Source organism: Malaclemys terrapin, chromosome 4 (genome assembly GCF_027887155.1).
Source record: "Malaclemys terrapin pileata isolate rMalTer1 chromosome 4, rMalTer1.hap1, whole genome shotgun sequence".
NCBI classification, from domain to species: Eukaryota; Metazoa; Chordata; order Testudines; family Emydidae; genus Malaclemys; species Malaclemys terrapin.
The window spans coordinates 3,342,224-3,355,738 of record NC_071508.1 but is presented as its reverse complement, the minus strand read 5'-3'; the positions used below and the strand labels follow the sequence as shown (position 1 = coordinate 3,355,738).

The 13,515-nt window shown below is 45.8% G+C and overlaps 1 protein-coding gene across 1 annotated transcript; it reads right to left on the bottom strand.

Moving 5' to 3' along the window:
- Positions 1 to 6,919: 6,919 nt before the first annotated feature.
- On the bottom strand, positions 6,920 to 7,858 carry LOC128835651 (olfactory receptor 8U9-like). The gene has a single exon (XM_054025237.1). The coding sequence runs from the start codon at positions 7,856 to 7,858 to the stop codon at positions 6,920 to 6,922; it is 939 nt and encodes a 312-aa protein (XP_053881212.1).
- Positions 7,859 to 13,515: the final 5,657 nt, after the last annotated feature.

Below are 13,515 nucleotides of genomic sequence, written 5' to 3'. Positions count from 1 at the left end.
ACAGAATGTGCTCGTTTAAAGTTGTGTAATGCTCTCCTATAACGTCATTTGGCTGCCTGCTATGTCCACAACTAGCAGCCCCACTATCAGCTCCCCTATGCCCTCCCAGCGCCTCCTGCTGGCAGATACGACAGATCAGCGCCTTCGACCCACTCCCCCCACCTCATGCCCATGGCCATCAGCAGGTTTGCAGCATTCAGGAGGCAGGGGAAGGATCAAGAAGGCAGCGTGCAGAGGAAATTGGGAGGAGGGGGGGAGAAGAGGTGGGTTAAGGGTGGGGTGTTGGGGGAAGGGGTGGAATGGGCAGGCCGAGTGTTGAGCCCCCCGCCCCTGGAGCTTCCACAGTAGGGAAAGCTGCCGCTGCTGCTGTGCAATATGCTTCTCCTATGTATGGCAACATCAGCCTCCTTTCCTGCCTCATTGTCTGCAGTGCCACTGGGCTGTGCCTGTGTGGGGTAAGGTGGGGGCACCTCCCATTGTTTCGTACTCAGCAATGATGTCCCCAAGGCTTCATACTCAGCAATAATGATTGTAGTATTAAATTGTTTCTTTAACAGTGTTTTAAAAACGTACACCTGTATTAAATTGCTTGTTTAAAATTATTTAAAACGTATATAATGCCTTTTGTCTGTCAAAAAAAATTTTTCCCTAGAACCTAACCCCCCCCATTTACATTAATTCTTATGGAGCAATTGGATTCGCTTAACATCGTTTCACTTAAAGTCGCATTTTTCAGGAACAGAACTACCACCTTAAGTGAGTAGTAACTCTATGTGAAGATTACACTCTATCCAGTTATTAATACATGTTCCAAACTCAGGCTGGCAAACTGGTCTGTCTTACAAAGAAATGTGTGCTCTGCTTAATTTTGTATCTAAACAGTAACAAGAGTCATCAAGCAGGAAGGGAAACAAAGGAAGCCCCAAAAGGTGAGGAAAAAGCAGCAGGGAACATCCTTCTACATAGACATTTTGTCTTCCGGTAACCAGGTGGAAATGGTTCTCAAAGGGGGGATAGGACTATAAAAAGAGGGAGCAGACATCCCAAGGCACCTCTCTCTCTCTCTCTGCCTCTGCCCACTGATTCACCGCATCTGAAGGGATAAAGGAAGCAGCCATTGGACTGGGGGAGGGGTCCTGACCTAAGAAGTTTAGTCAGTAAGACGGCTGAAAGTATGTGGTGAGGAAACTTTTGCTTTGAATTTCACATCATTTGTTAACTTAGGCACAAGTTGCATTCTAGCTTTATTTTTCTTGTAACCATGTCTGACTTCTATGCCTCGTTATCTGCACTCACTTAAAATCTATCTTTGTAGTCAAAACACTTTGTTTTATTGTTTTATCTAAACCAATGTGTTTAAATAGACATGTCTGAAAAACTAAGTTGCATGCATGTTAGTGCTGTTAAAGAAATAATGGACAATGCAACTTCTATGGTAGAAGAGAGGACTGGGCAGCACAGGACGTGACCCAACTATTCCTGGCCAGGCTGCAGTTACACACACGCTCACAGTGTGATTTGCCTGCTAGACGGTTGTTTGTGAGTGGCCCAGGTGGAAGCCACTTCAGCAAGGCATTGCAAGGTTGCAGGCAGATGTGACACAGCTGCTGATTAGTCTGGGTTGGACCCTGGTATGTCACAGCCACCAACCTAGAAACTATCCCAGTAACACCAAAGTTGTGGTGCTGACTGACAGTCGTGTCCGATTGACATGAAAGGGTGAGGTCACCACAGGGATGGGCCCATGCACTGATCCATGGCTTTAGATGCAGAAGGACATTGTGGTCATCACTTCCCCCAAGGAGATCCTTGGCAGGCCGAGAGATGACTCTTCGCTTCTTCACTATGGTAACAGAAATTATCCCCCATGGGTGTGCAGGCTTGGCTGGTATTATCTGTGCATTGTAGGGTTGATTGTATTAGGAGGAAAAATTGATGACCCATATAATCCGTGGGGGAGGAGTCACAAAGAATGTACGCCAAGTCCTGTTTCCCTGAACACCAGTAAAAACAACCAACAGCCAGCAATCTCTGTATTCAGAAACTCCGAAGTCTTTCACCCCAGGTCTGTGCCCAGGAAACACTATGCCCCTACTTCCTCTAGGAGACATGCTCATAACTCCTTCTCCCTGCCTCCTCTGACCCGGAGGTGCCTGGTGCAGTCCTCGGTGAAAATGCAAGATCAGGGCAGGCTGAAAAAGGAGGTTATTAACACTGAAGATCTCTGCAACATCTCTGCAGATGCTGCTACAAAATAATTCTGAGCATGCCAGCTCCCTCCCGATTCTTTTGATAATTTTATTTATTTCCTATAACTTATACTCCATGAAACAGAGTGTCATGTTGCACCCCATAATACTGTAGAGAAATATGCGTATGAATGTAGACATAACTGGAATATGTTTTATGTCAGATAGGCCATGTAACATATCTCTGCAAAGGTTATAATCTTCTGGATATATTCACCCTATTTAGTTGCATATATCATTTTTCCATTCAATGTTATGAATATTGGCTAGGTACTTGTTTGTTTTTAAGTAGTCTGAGTGAAGCAGTTAGTCAGATTCTTGAGAAAAGACTATTTTCAGTAACTGCCCAGTCAAGAAACACTTAAGCAAACAACGAACTTTGAGAGACGCCAATCCACATCTGAGCTTTCCTGCGAATGTGGTGTCGACCTGTTAGGAACTGAGTCATGCATGGACATGTGATTTACCCATGTCACTCCAAAACTCCATCTTGGACCTGGATTATGCATAGGAGATGGAAGGGGTTTCCATCCACAAGAGAGAGACTATATAAGCCCCTAGGAGACCCCTCCATTTTGTCTTCAGCTGGCACCCCAAAGAGATGCCTGAAAGAAACTTGAACAAAGGACAGTAACTACAGAGATATGAGTGATTGCTGGACCCAGACTAAGAGGAAGTCTAGTCCATAAAAGCGGTTTATTGGAATATCTCTGAGGATGACATTTACCTGCATTTAGTTTTTACTGTGTTAGGCTTAGACTTGCGTGTTTTATTTTATTTTGTTGGGTAATTTACTTTGTTCTGTTTTTTATTACTTGGAACCACTTAAATCCTACTTTTTGTATTTCATAAAATCACTTTTTACTTATTAATTAATGAAGAGTATGTAGTAATACCTGGGGGGGGGGGGCAAACAGCTGTGCATCTCTATCAGTGTTATAGGGGGTGAACAATTTATGAGTTTAAACAGTGTAACCTTTATACAGAGTAAAATGGATTTTTTAGAGGTTTGGACCCCATTGGGAGTTGGGCATCTGAGTGCTGGAGACAGGAGCACTTCTTAAGCTGTTTTCAGCTCGTGGGGGACATGGTACAGACCTGTATCTTTGTTTGTAGCAGGCAAGTGTGTCTGGCTCAAACAAGGTAAAGTACTGAAGTCCCAAGCTGGCAGGGAAAACAGGCTCGGAGGTAGTCTCAGCACATCGGGTGGCAGTCCCAAAGAGGTTTCTGTGACCCAAGCCATCACATAGAGTTTAGGAATAAAATTCCAAAACAGTGTCTGTTGTGGGGAGGATAGGACAAGAACCAATGGACTTCAATTATAGCAAGGGAGGTTTAGGTTGGACTTTAGGAAAAACTTCCTAAATGTCTGTGCAGTTAAACACTGGAATAAATTGCCTAGGGAGGTTGTGGAATCTCCAGCACTGTAGATTTTTAAGAGCAGGTTGGACAAACACCTGTCAGGGATGGTCTAGATAATACCTAGTCCTGCCATGAGCACAGGGGACTGGACTAAATGGGCTCTCGAGGTCCCTTCCAGTCCTATGATTCTATGACCTCACAAGGAGCCCTGCACTGGCAGGAGGGGGGACACCAGCCTGAGCACTGGGGAGGGCAAGGGACACACACCTGCCTAGACTTGACATTCAGCTCCACTGTACCCCGCACCATATGCACACACATATTGCCCAGTGCTCACCAAACCCACACAGACAGACAGAGTGCCCACTACACACACATCCTGACACTGAGCTCAATCAGAATGCAGAATAATCTCTACTGGGAAGCTGGGACAGGTGGAATATTTCCAACTAGCCTGAACAAAAAGAACCGACGGGGATTCTGATGCCCTGGCAGGGAGATAGGACTGGATTTCCCAACTGGTCTTTTCCATCAGCAGCTTCTCTGAGGCCTGGTTTATGCTTAAAAAATAGAACAACAGAGCTCTGTCGTACGGCGGGAGGGAGGACTTTTCACACCCTGTGCGAAGCAGTTAGCCTGTACTGATCCTCAGTGTAATTCTTCCATTGACCGAGCTACTGCCTATCGGAGAAGTGGATTAACTACATAGAAGGAAAAACCTTCCATCAATGTGGAAACAATCCACAACATGGCGCTGCTGCAGACCATAGCTAATGTTAATGTAATGGGCTTAGACATTCCCTGAATTGGTGGGGGAGTTTTCCCCCTTCCTCTTAAAACTATTTGTCTCTCCTTTTCCATCACTCTTCTCCCTCACTTGATAAAGCTCTTTCCTTCTTTTGGTAGGTAAACATGTTCAGAAAAGTTTACATTTCTCCTCTCAGGATAATTCCTTCCTTGCCCTCCCATGAATGGCTCACTGTCATTTCAATTAAAGGCCGAAATTCTCTGAAACTGACTTGTTTACCCATGACTTGGTGACACCTCTTTGTTTTTCCTCCCTTCACTTACAATGAGTTGAGGACGGAAGAAGCATCTTCTCAGAACCCTAAAATCAGAACCGTAGAATCAGAGTTGAATCTTTCCCTGTTTGCTAACCACACCAACATTACCCTTAATACCTTTGTAGCTGCATCCTTGGGTGGCACAGGCTAAATTTGGCTTTGTTAACCTTGAGATTTGCTCCCTGGAGCATCTTTGTTCCCAGAACAATAGGTGTGCACAGCACATTCAGGTAATGTTGTTACCATGTGTTTCCTTGTGGAAATAAAACACAGAGGTCCATAGCATCAGCCAGTCTGTATCGCTGTCTCTCCCGTGAGGACATTTTAAAATTATACAAAACTGGGGCAAATGTATTCCACTTTATTTGTCCAAAGATCTCTTTAAGAAATTTTCCAGCATTGGGACAAAAAGGTGTCTAGAAATGGGTGAATTTCTTCTGGACTAATAATTTATTGTCAAAAACAATACCGTTTGGATTGACCTGAAACTATTCACAAATGTGTTACAAATACTCTTAATAGCTTTATTCCAAAACAATGTGTGTGTGCGGGGGGAGGATTTAGGTGCCGATTGCAACGCAACCACCGTAGAAAGCGGTGGTGGTCTGTCCCGTTGTAATTTTTAGCCCAGTAGTTGGGGTGTTCACATGTGACGTGGTAGATCCAGGTTCAGTTCCCCCTTCTGTCCAGTGCTGGGCAAAGCTATGTGTGACACTGCACTCCATATGCTTTATGAAAATATGCTTATGAATATAACATAATTGGAATATGCTTTATGTTAAGTGCCCCCTGTAACATGTCATTGTAAAGCCCATAATCTACTAAGTGTGTTCATCCTATTTGTTTACATGGATTATTTCAGTGTCTGGAATTAGGAGAATAAGATAAAAACTTGTATTACTGATGTAGACATATTAAGTGGAGGCCATTAAAGGTGCTTCAGAATCACTGAACTGTGAATGGCTGTTTACCTGCAAGCCTTTCAGGCTATGTGTGGGCCAACCCAGGAAGAATGGATACTGGGATCTTACAGTGACAAGTGACCATGTCACCTGATACTGAAATCCCTCTTCAAACAAAGGTTTCCCACCTTAGGGAAGGTCTATATCAAGTTGGGAAGCAAACAATGAGTGTCTTCAGCTTCCATAAGAGACGGCCGCCCCATCCCACAGAGATACCTGCAAGCACCTGGAAGAAAAAGGACTGTAACCACAGGGGTGGGTGAGAACTGGCTGGACCCAGGTCAGAAAAGGTATCTGTCCTGAGAAAGATTTTACCTGAAGTAACAACCAGGGTGAGAAGTTAACATTTGCAATTGTATTTCTGAGTGTATTAAGCTTAGACTTGCATGTTTTGTTTTATTTTGCTTGGTGACTTACTTTGTTCTGTCTGTTCCTACTTAAATCCTACTTTTATCCTTAATATAATCACTTTTGTTGATTTGTAAATGCAGCATAAATAATTGTTACCTGGGGGGGCAAAAGCTCTGAATATCTCTCTATCCGTGATATAGAGGGTGAACATTTATCATTTTACCCAGGATAAGCTTCATACAGAGTAAAATTACTTTATTTGGGTTTAGATCCCATTGGGAGCTCGGTGTCTGCGTGGTGGAGACTGGTATCCTGCTGAGCTGGTTTCAGTCTAGATCTGCAGCTTTGGGGTCGTGGCCGAGACCCTGGGTCTGTGCTGCAGCAGGCTAGCATGTCTGGCTCAACAAGGCAGGGTTCTGTAGGCCCAGGCTGGCAGGGAAAATGGGCTCAGAGTTAATTTCAGAACATCAGGTGACAGTCCCAATGGGGGTGTCTGTGACTGAAATGGTCACACTCTGCACTTAGGTTTCCTGCATTTCCAGAAAGCATCCCAGCCCCTGAGTGCTGTGCTATTCCAGTCTGGGTTGTTTTCAATCGCTCCTTTCAAAGTTGTTCTACTGTGGATAACTCATTAAATAACCCTCGGAACACAGAGGTGAAGTTGAGCATCTCACCCTCTAGGTGGGTGCTCCTAGCTAACAGTCTATAGAATCGTTATCTCTTTCTGGCCCTGCGATGCTTCCAGTGTTTTGTCCACTGATCTCAGTTGGGGCCTGCAGACCTTGTTACAATACAAACAAATTAATAATAATAACAATAGAATAAGGAACAATACTACCATAGGCTCTGCGAAATTACATTGCAATGGGATGTGAATTGAATTCACCCATTTCCACTCGCCACCACTAAACGAGTACTGAGTTTAGCAGCTTCAAGAATTGGTTAGGAGTTTATTCATTGCTTTCCTCAGGGCATCCTTCACCTCCGTGTTCCTCAGGCTGTAGATTAGCGGGTTCAACATGGGGATCACCAGTGTGTAAAACACTGAGGCCACTTTATCTGTGTCCATGGAATAGCTGGAGGGGGGACGTAAATACATGAAAAGTTGGATGCCATAAAACAGGACCACAGCAGTCAAGTGGAAAGAGCAGGTGGAGAAGGCTTTGCGCTGGCCCTCGGCAGAGTGGATCTGCAGGATGGTGGAGATGATATAGACATAGGAGAGGAGGACAGGCACAAAGCTGATCACCTGAATGCAGCATGTGAAAGCAAAGATCACAATCTGATTGATGCGGGTGTCAGAACAGGAGATTGCCAGCAGTGGGGGGATGTCACAGAAGAAATGATTGACGATGTTGGAGCTACAGAATGACAGCCGAAATGTAAAACACGTGTGTATCATTGAATCCACCAACCCCACAGCGTACACCCCAGCCACCAGCTGGTTACAACGCTGCCTGGACATGGTGACCCTATAGAGCAGTGGGTTACAGATGGCCACATAACGGTCATACGCCATCACAACCAGCAAGAGGCACACAGCATCTGCAAAAATGATACAGAGATACAGTTGCACAGCGCAGGCAATGAAAGAAATACTTTTCCTCTCAGCTAAGAAATTCAGTAGCATCTTAGGGGAAATTAACGAGGAAAAGCAGAGGTCACAGAAAGACAAATTACTGAGGAAAAAGTACATTGGGGTGTGGAGTCGGGGATCATTCATGATTAACATGATCATCCCTCCATTCCCCACCAGGGTGATACCATAAATCAGTAGGAACAGCACAAACAGGGGGACCTGCAGCTCCGGACGATCTGTCAGTCCTGAGAGAATGAACTCAGTCGCCTCCGAGTGATTTCCCTTTTCCATCTCCTGTGAACACAGATCAGGCAGCTACAGAGATGTGAATAGGTGGATGATTCGGAAAACCTGTCTCTTCTCTGTAATTAAGTAAGTAAAGATAAAGAGAGGTCAGTTTCTCAATGTACATCAGTACCCGCTCAGGTAAGGGCTTATTCCAGAGAGCCAGATGTTCACAGCTGGTCATTCCAGTTCTTTGATAAAATAGACCCTGCGTAAATGCAATGATACACAGGTTAATCTTGCCTGACAGATGAACACTCCTGTTCACTTATCTGTGCAGCAAGTAGTGACTTGTGACTCTGCTGTAACAGAATCAGGTTGAAAATTGTTTAAGTGTGAAGAGATTATTTGTAAGCTCAAAAAGCGGTGTGAGTAAAGGAGTCCCAATCTTTCTACCATTTTTGGGGAAAAGGGGAGCTCTGTGGTTTGGGGTAAGTCTTGCTTACAGTGTAAATTAAGCTTTTTGGCATTTACTTTAGCCTGTATGAAAACCCAGAGACATAGTGGAAAGCACTGGCTTCAGTGACTATGTAATTGCCTATTTTTTCCAACCCAGGAGGTCGCTCCGTTAGAAGAAGGGGTAGGAGTTGGGGCTGAGGCTTTTAGTGCTGGAGGTCTTGAATTCAATACCTGCTGATCACCATGGTGTCTGCATGTTTTTGTGACTGTAATTCAGAACAATAGCACGTACCTGCTGAGAAGAGAGAGAGAGATGTGGTGGCATTTCCCAATCAATAGAAACTGCCAGTTTGGAGCATTCGGGAAATTTTATAGTGAGAGGTGTGATCTTTGGGACATGATCCCTGAAGCAACTGGGAATTCCTGAGCTCCGAGAGCCATAACACCTAATAAATGCGTTCAGTGAACCAAAGCCACCTTGGCGTAATTGGTTCCCTTGGGATTAATTTGACCTACTCTTTCTTAGTGTGTTATTAAATGATGCCATTTCTACCAGCGTTTCAGATTATGAGGTTAGGGGTATATTTCATCCTGCTGTTTTCAGTGCAAGTTGGGCACCGTGAAGAGCTGATCCACAAAGGATTATTTTTTTGTGGAGACTGAAATCTTTTTGAATCTTCCCTTCTTCACTGTGGAAGCAGAAATTGTCCCCCACCGGTGTTCAGGCTTTCCTGGCATTATCAGTGCTCCAGGGAATTTTGGTGCCCCCTTCTCGTAGGTTTTGTCAATCTGTGAGACATAGCAGCGTTGATTGTATTAGGAGGAAAAATTGAAGATCCAAGACAGCTATATTCTTTGGTGTAATCTGTGTGGGAGGGGTTACAAAGAATGGACACAAAGTCCTGCTTCCCTGAACACCAGTAGAAACAACCAACAGCCAACAATCTCTGTATTCGGAAACTTCAAAGTCTGTCACTCCAGGTCTACACCCAGGAAACACTATGCCCCTACTTCCCCTAGGAGTCATGCTCATAAATCCTCCACCTGGCTTCCCTGCCTCCTGTGACCTGGAGGTGCCTGGGGCAGTCCTCACTGAAAATGCCAACGTCAGGGCAGGCTGCAAAAAGGAGGATATTCCCCAAACTAGTGGTTAACAGAGTGTGACATTGCACCCCATAATTCTTTATAGAAATATGCTCATGGCTGGAAATATGACATAACTGGAATATGGTTTATGCTAGATAGGCCATGTAACAGATCTCTGCAAAGGTTATGATCTACTGGATATATTCATCCTATTTGCATGTATGTATCATTTTTTTCTCAAAGTTATGAATATTGGCTAGGTACTTGTTTGATTTTAAGTAGCCTCGGTGAAGCATTTGGTCAGCTTCCAGAGAAAAGACTTTTCTCAGTAAGTTCCCAATCAAGAAACACTTAAGCTAACAATGAACTTTGAGAGATGCCAATCCACATCTGAGCTTTCCTGGGAATGTGGCTTGGCTGGTAAGGAACACAATCATCCAGGGACATATGACTTGCCCATGTGACCCTAAAACTCCATTTTGTAACTGGATTCTGCACAAGGAGTGCGAGGGGTGTTCACCCAGAGGAGAAAGTCTTTAAAAATCCCTGGGAGACCCTTCCATTTTGTCTTCAGCTGGCTCAAGAGAGAGCCTCTCCACACCCAAGGATAGCTGAAAGAAACTGAAACAGAGGACAGTAACTGCAGGGGGTGTGAGTGATTGCTGGATCCAGACTAGGGGGAGCCTAGTCTGTAAAAGAAAGCTTAATAGAACACCACTGAGGGTGAGGTTTTTATCTGTGTTCAGTTTCATTACTGTATTAGAGATAGATCTGCGTGTTTTATTTTATTTTACTTGCTAACTCATTTTCTTCTCTCTGTTATTAATTGGAACCAGTTAAATCCAACTTTCTATACTTAATAAAATCACTTTTTACTTATTAAATAATTAACCCGGAGTATGTATTAGTACCTGGGGGGGGGAGGGGCAAACAGCTGTGCATTTCTCTCTATCAGTGTTATAGAGGGCAAACAATCTATGAGTTTACCCTGTATAAGCTCAGCGCTCTCTGCAAGTCCAGTCCTTTTGAGGTGCTTCATGCTTGGGACCCAAAACCACTATTCGCTTTTGAAAAGTTTGCCTCCAGTGAGCAGCTTCAGTCTTCCAGCCTTCGTCCCCCACCTCAGCCCCAAACCCATGAAGGGAGCGAGTGCTAATGGGAATCAAACTCATACTATCATTCTTTAAACATCACTGTTTTCCCCCACTCAGCTGTGTGAAAGCCAGATCCCTAGCTGCTGTGCGTCAGCATAACTCTATTGATGCCAGTGGACCAGGTGTAAACAAGAAATGCTCTATTCAAGTTAATTGCCCAGATCTCCTGCTAATGTACACTGGCCATAAACACTGTGTCATTCCATGGGGCCAGATTCCCAACTGGCATAAATCAGCTTAGATCCACTGAAGTCAGTGGGCCAGATCCTTAGGGTGTGTGAAGCAAAGAAGCCCCATTGAAGTCTCTATACCAGATTCTTTGTGGTGTAACTGACATCGCTCATTTGGAGTCGCTGGGTGATGTAAATTGGAGTGGTCGCATTAAAGTCGACAGGCCAGAGCCACAGCGGGTGTGACTCCTGTACCGATTTGCACCCGCAGAAGATCTGACCTAAGGCTCACCAATGCACGGCCTCCTTTGGCCAACTTCTATACTACGTCCATACGAATCAGAGCCGGCTGACAATGGCACTTTTACTTATTAAAACTCTCACAAATTATGGTTTTGGTATTTGACCAGCGTGAGGCCAGCTGTACACTAGAAATTTTTGCCAGTACAGCAATGTGCGTTAGGCGTGTGATTTTCTTTTAAACAACATTTCTACACCAGCAAAGCCATAGGGCCATATAGAGATAGTGTAACGAACCTGCTGGCTCATGGTCAGTTCCCACCTCCCACCCCACTCCAGAATTAGCTGGAGGAAAAGGATTGGGCCACAGCTCATTGTGGGAGGGGATCTGGTTCGTGTATGGCCACCAGAGAGCGCTGTCTTACCCAAGTTCCGCATGGTGACAGCAGAGGGGTCCGTGTGAACAGGCAAGGCAGTGCCACCAGAGGGCAGAAGAGGATCAGGGTCAGCCAGCGAGGGCTTGTCTACACTTGGACTGTTACAGTAGCAGCGCTGTTGCGCTTCTGGGTAGAGACTTTCAGTGCTGATGGTAGGTCTTCTCTTGTCAGTAGAGGTAATCCACCTCCTTGAGAGGTGGTAGCAAGTGCTGTCTACTTGGCGACTTAGGTTGGCTTAACTACATCGCTTGGGGTTTGATGTTCCCACACCCCTGAGTCACAAAGCCGGGTCGAGCTAAGTTTCTAGTGTAAACCGGCCCCTAGTGGAGATGCGGGTATAATGGCAAAAAAAAAAAGTGCTTTTGCTGATATAATTATTTCTTTTGGGGAATGGATATAAATTATAGAGGCAAAAATGCTCTTTTGCTTCCATAAACTGAGGCTGCACTGGGCAGGTTTGCCGGTGTAGCTATACCAGTACAGCTAACCAGGCAAACCTTTTCTGGGGTAGACTAGGCCTCAACAAATAGCTTTTTCCGTTATTGTTCATTTATGCCTCGTCACTCCAGGCTTTGAAACTTTCTATGGGGAAAGGTTTTGAAAGAGAAATGTTCCATTAAACCTGGAAACACCAAGATTCCAGCAAATTAAAAGTTCTATGGGAGCAGTTTGCACAGGGAAAACTTTCTGAGTGAATGTAACATACTAGCGTAATGCGCCCTGCCCCCATCTAGTGGCTGGTCCCTAGAGAAGATAAAAATCTACTACAAAGACCAGCAAAAGAAATTACGATGTGCTCAAGGGGTATGGGGCTATGCTTTGGTGCTGAAGGTCTTGGGTCCTATAAAGAATTATGACACATAGTTTTGATGCAGGACATGTTTTCTAGGCCTGGGGATTTGTGCACAGCTAAGTTTCTAGGGGAGCAGTTGCCTGCAAATGGTCACATTGTCCTTGCTTGAACGTGCAGGGTTAAGGAGACAGTGCAAGGAAACTTTCCACTCCTGCACAGATACCAGGCATGATTGCATTCTCTTTGCTTTCCTGAGTCCAAGCATCGCTCCCTGCTCATCCCTTTTGGCTGCGATCTATCCCCCAAAACGGGGGGGAGAAGCAGCGGGGAGATAGGGTCATGTTCCCCCTCCCTCTTAGAAGGCAGCAGAGATGACTGGACCTGGACAGGAGGAGGTGCTGTTCCCCATGGGCCTGCTGTAAGTCCCACTGACGTTACTAGGTCTATTGATTTCATATCTGGGCCCCATTGATTTCAATGTGAGGTAGGCACCTAAATACCTGTAAGGATCTGGGCTGGCTGTGCCTAACAAGCACAATCGGGGCCCGCACGATGCAAGGAACAGTCCAGCTCTTCCTTTGCTGCTATCGAATCTACTGTGCCCGGTGGAGGGTGTTGCTGGGAGTTCACCAGTCCCTTCTAGTGAGCGCCGTGTACCATGAGCGCAGAGGTCAGCGCGGTGGCCCTTCGAGCCCTAGGCTCATGGTGGTTTCTCCGTCCCTTGGTGGGTCCCCATTAAACACTTCCCCTTCTGAGAGCCTCAGGTGCTTCAATGCTCTGCTAACAACTTCCCATCCCCGGCCTCTGGCCCTGCTCTCAGGCCGCCTGCTACTTGTCCTCCTCTTCCACAGCCAGCTCCCAGGCGGCTGCCTCTGGCCGCCTCTGCCCACTCGCAGCAGCTCGCTGGCTGACCCTCATCCTCTTCTGGCCTCTGGGTGGCACTGCCTTGCCCGGTCACACGGACCCCTCTGCTGTCACCATGCGGAACTTGGGTAAGACAGCGCTCTCTGGTGGCCATACACGAACCAGATCCCCTCCCAGAATGAGCTGTGGCCCAATCCTTTCCCTCCAGCTAATTCTGGAGTGGGGTGGGCGGTGGGGCCTGACCATGAGCCAGCAGGTTCATTACACTATCTCTAGGGCCCAACACCATAACACACGCTCCCACTCCTGTCCCCGGACATTCTCTGCTCCACATTCCCTCATAGCTAGTCCAGTCTGCATGATGCCTCTCAGATGCACAAGGGTAGTGTGGGAGCAGAGGAAATTCAGTACACTCAAAACCAACGAGGAGTCCTGTGGCACCTTAGAGACTAACACATTTATTTGGGCATAAGCTTTCGTGGGTGGGTAGTGTAGACATACCCTTAGAGTGTCACACCCT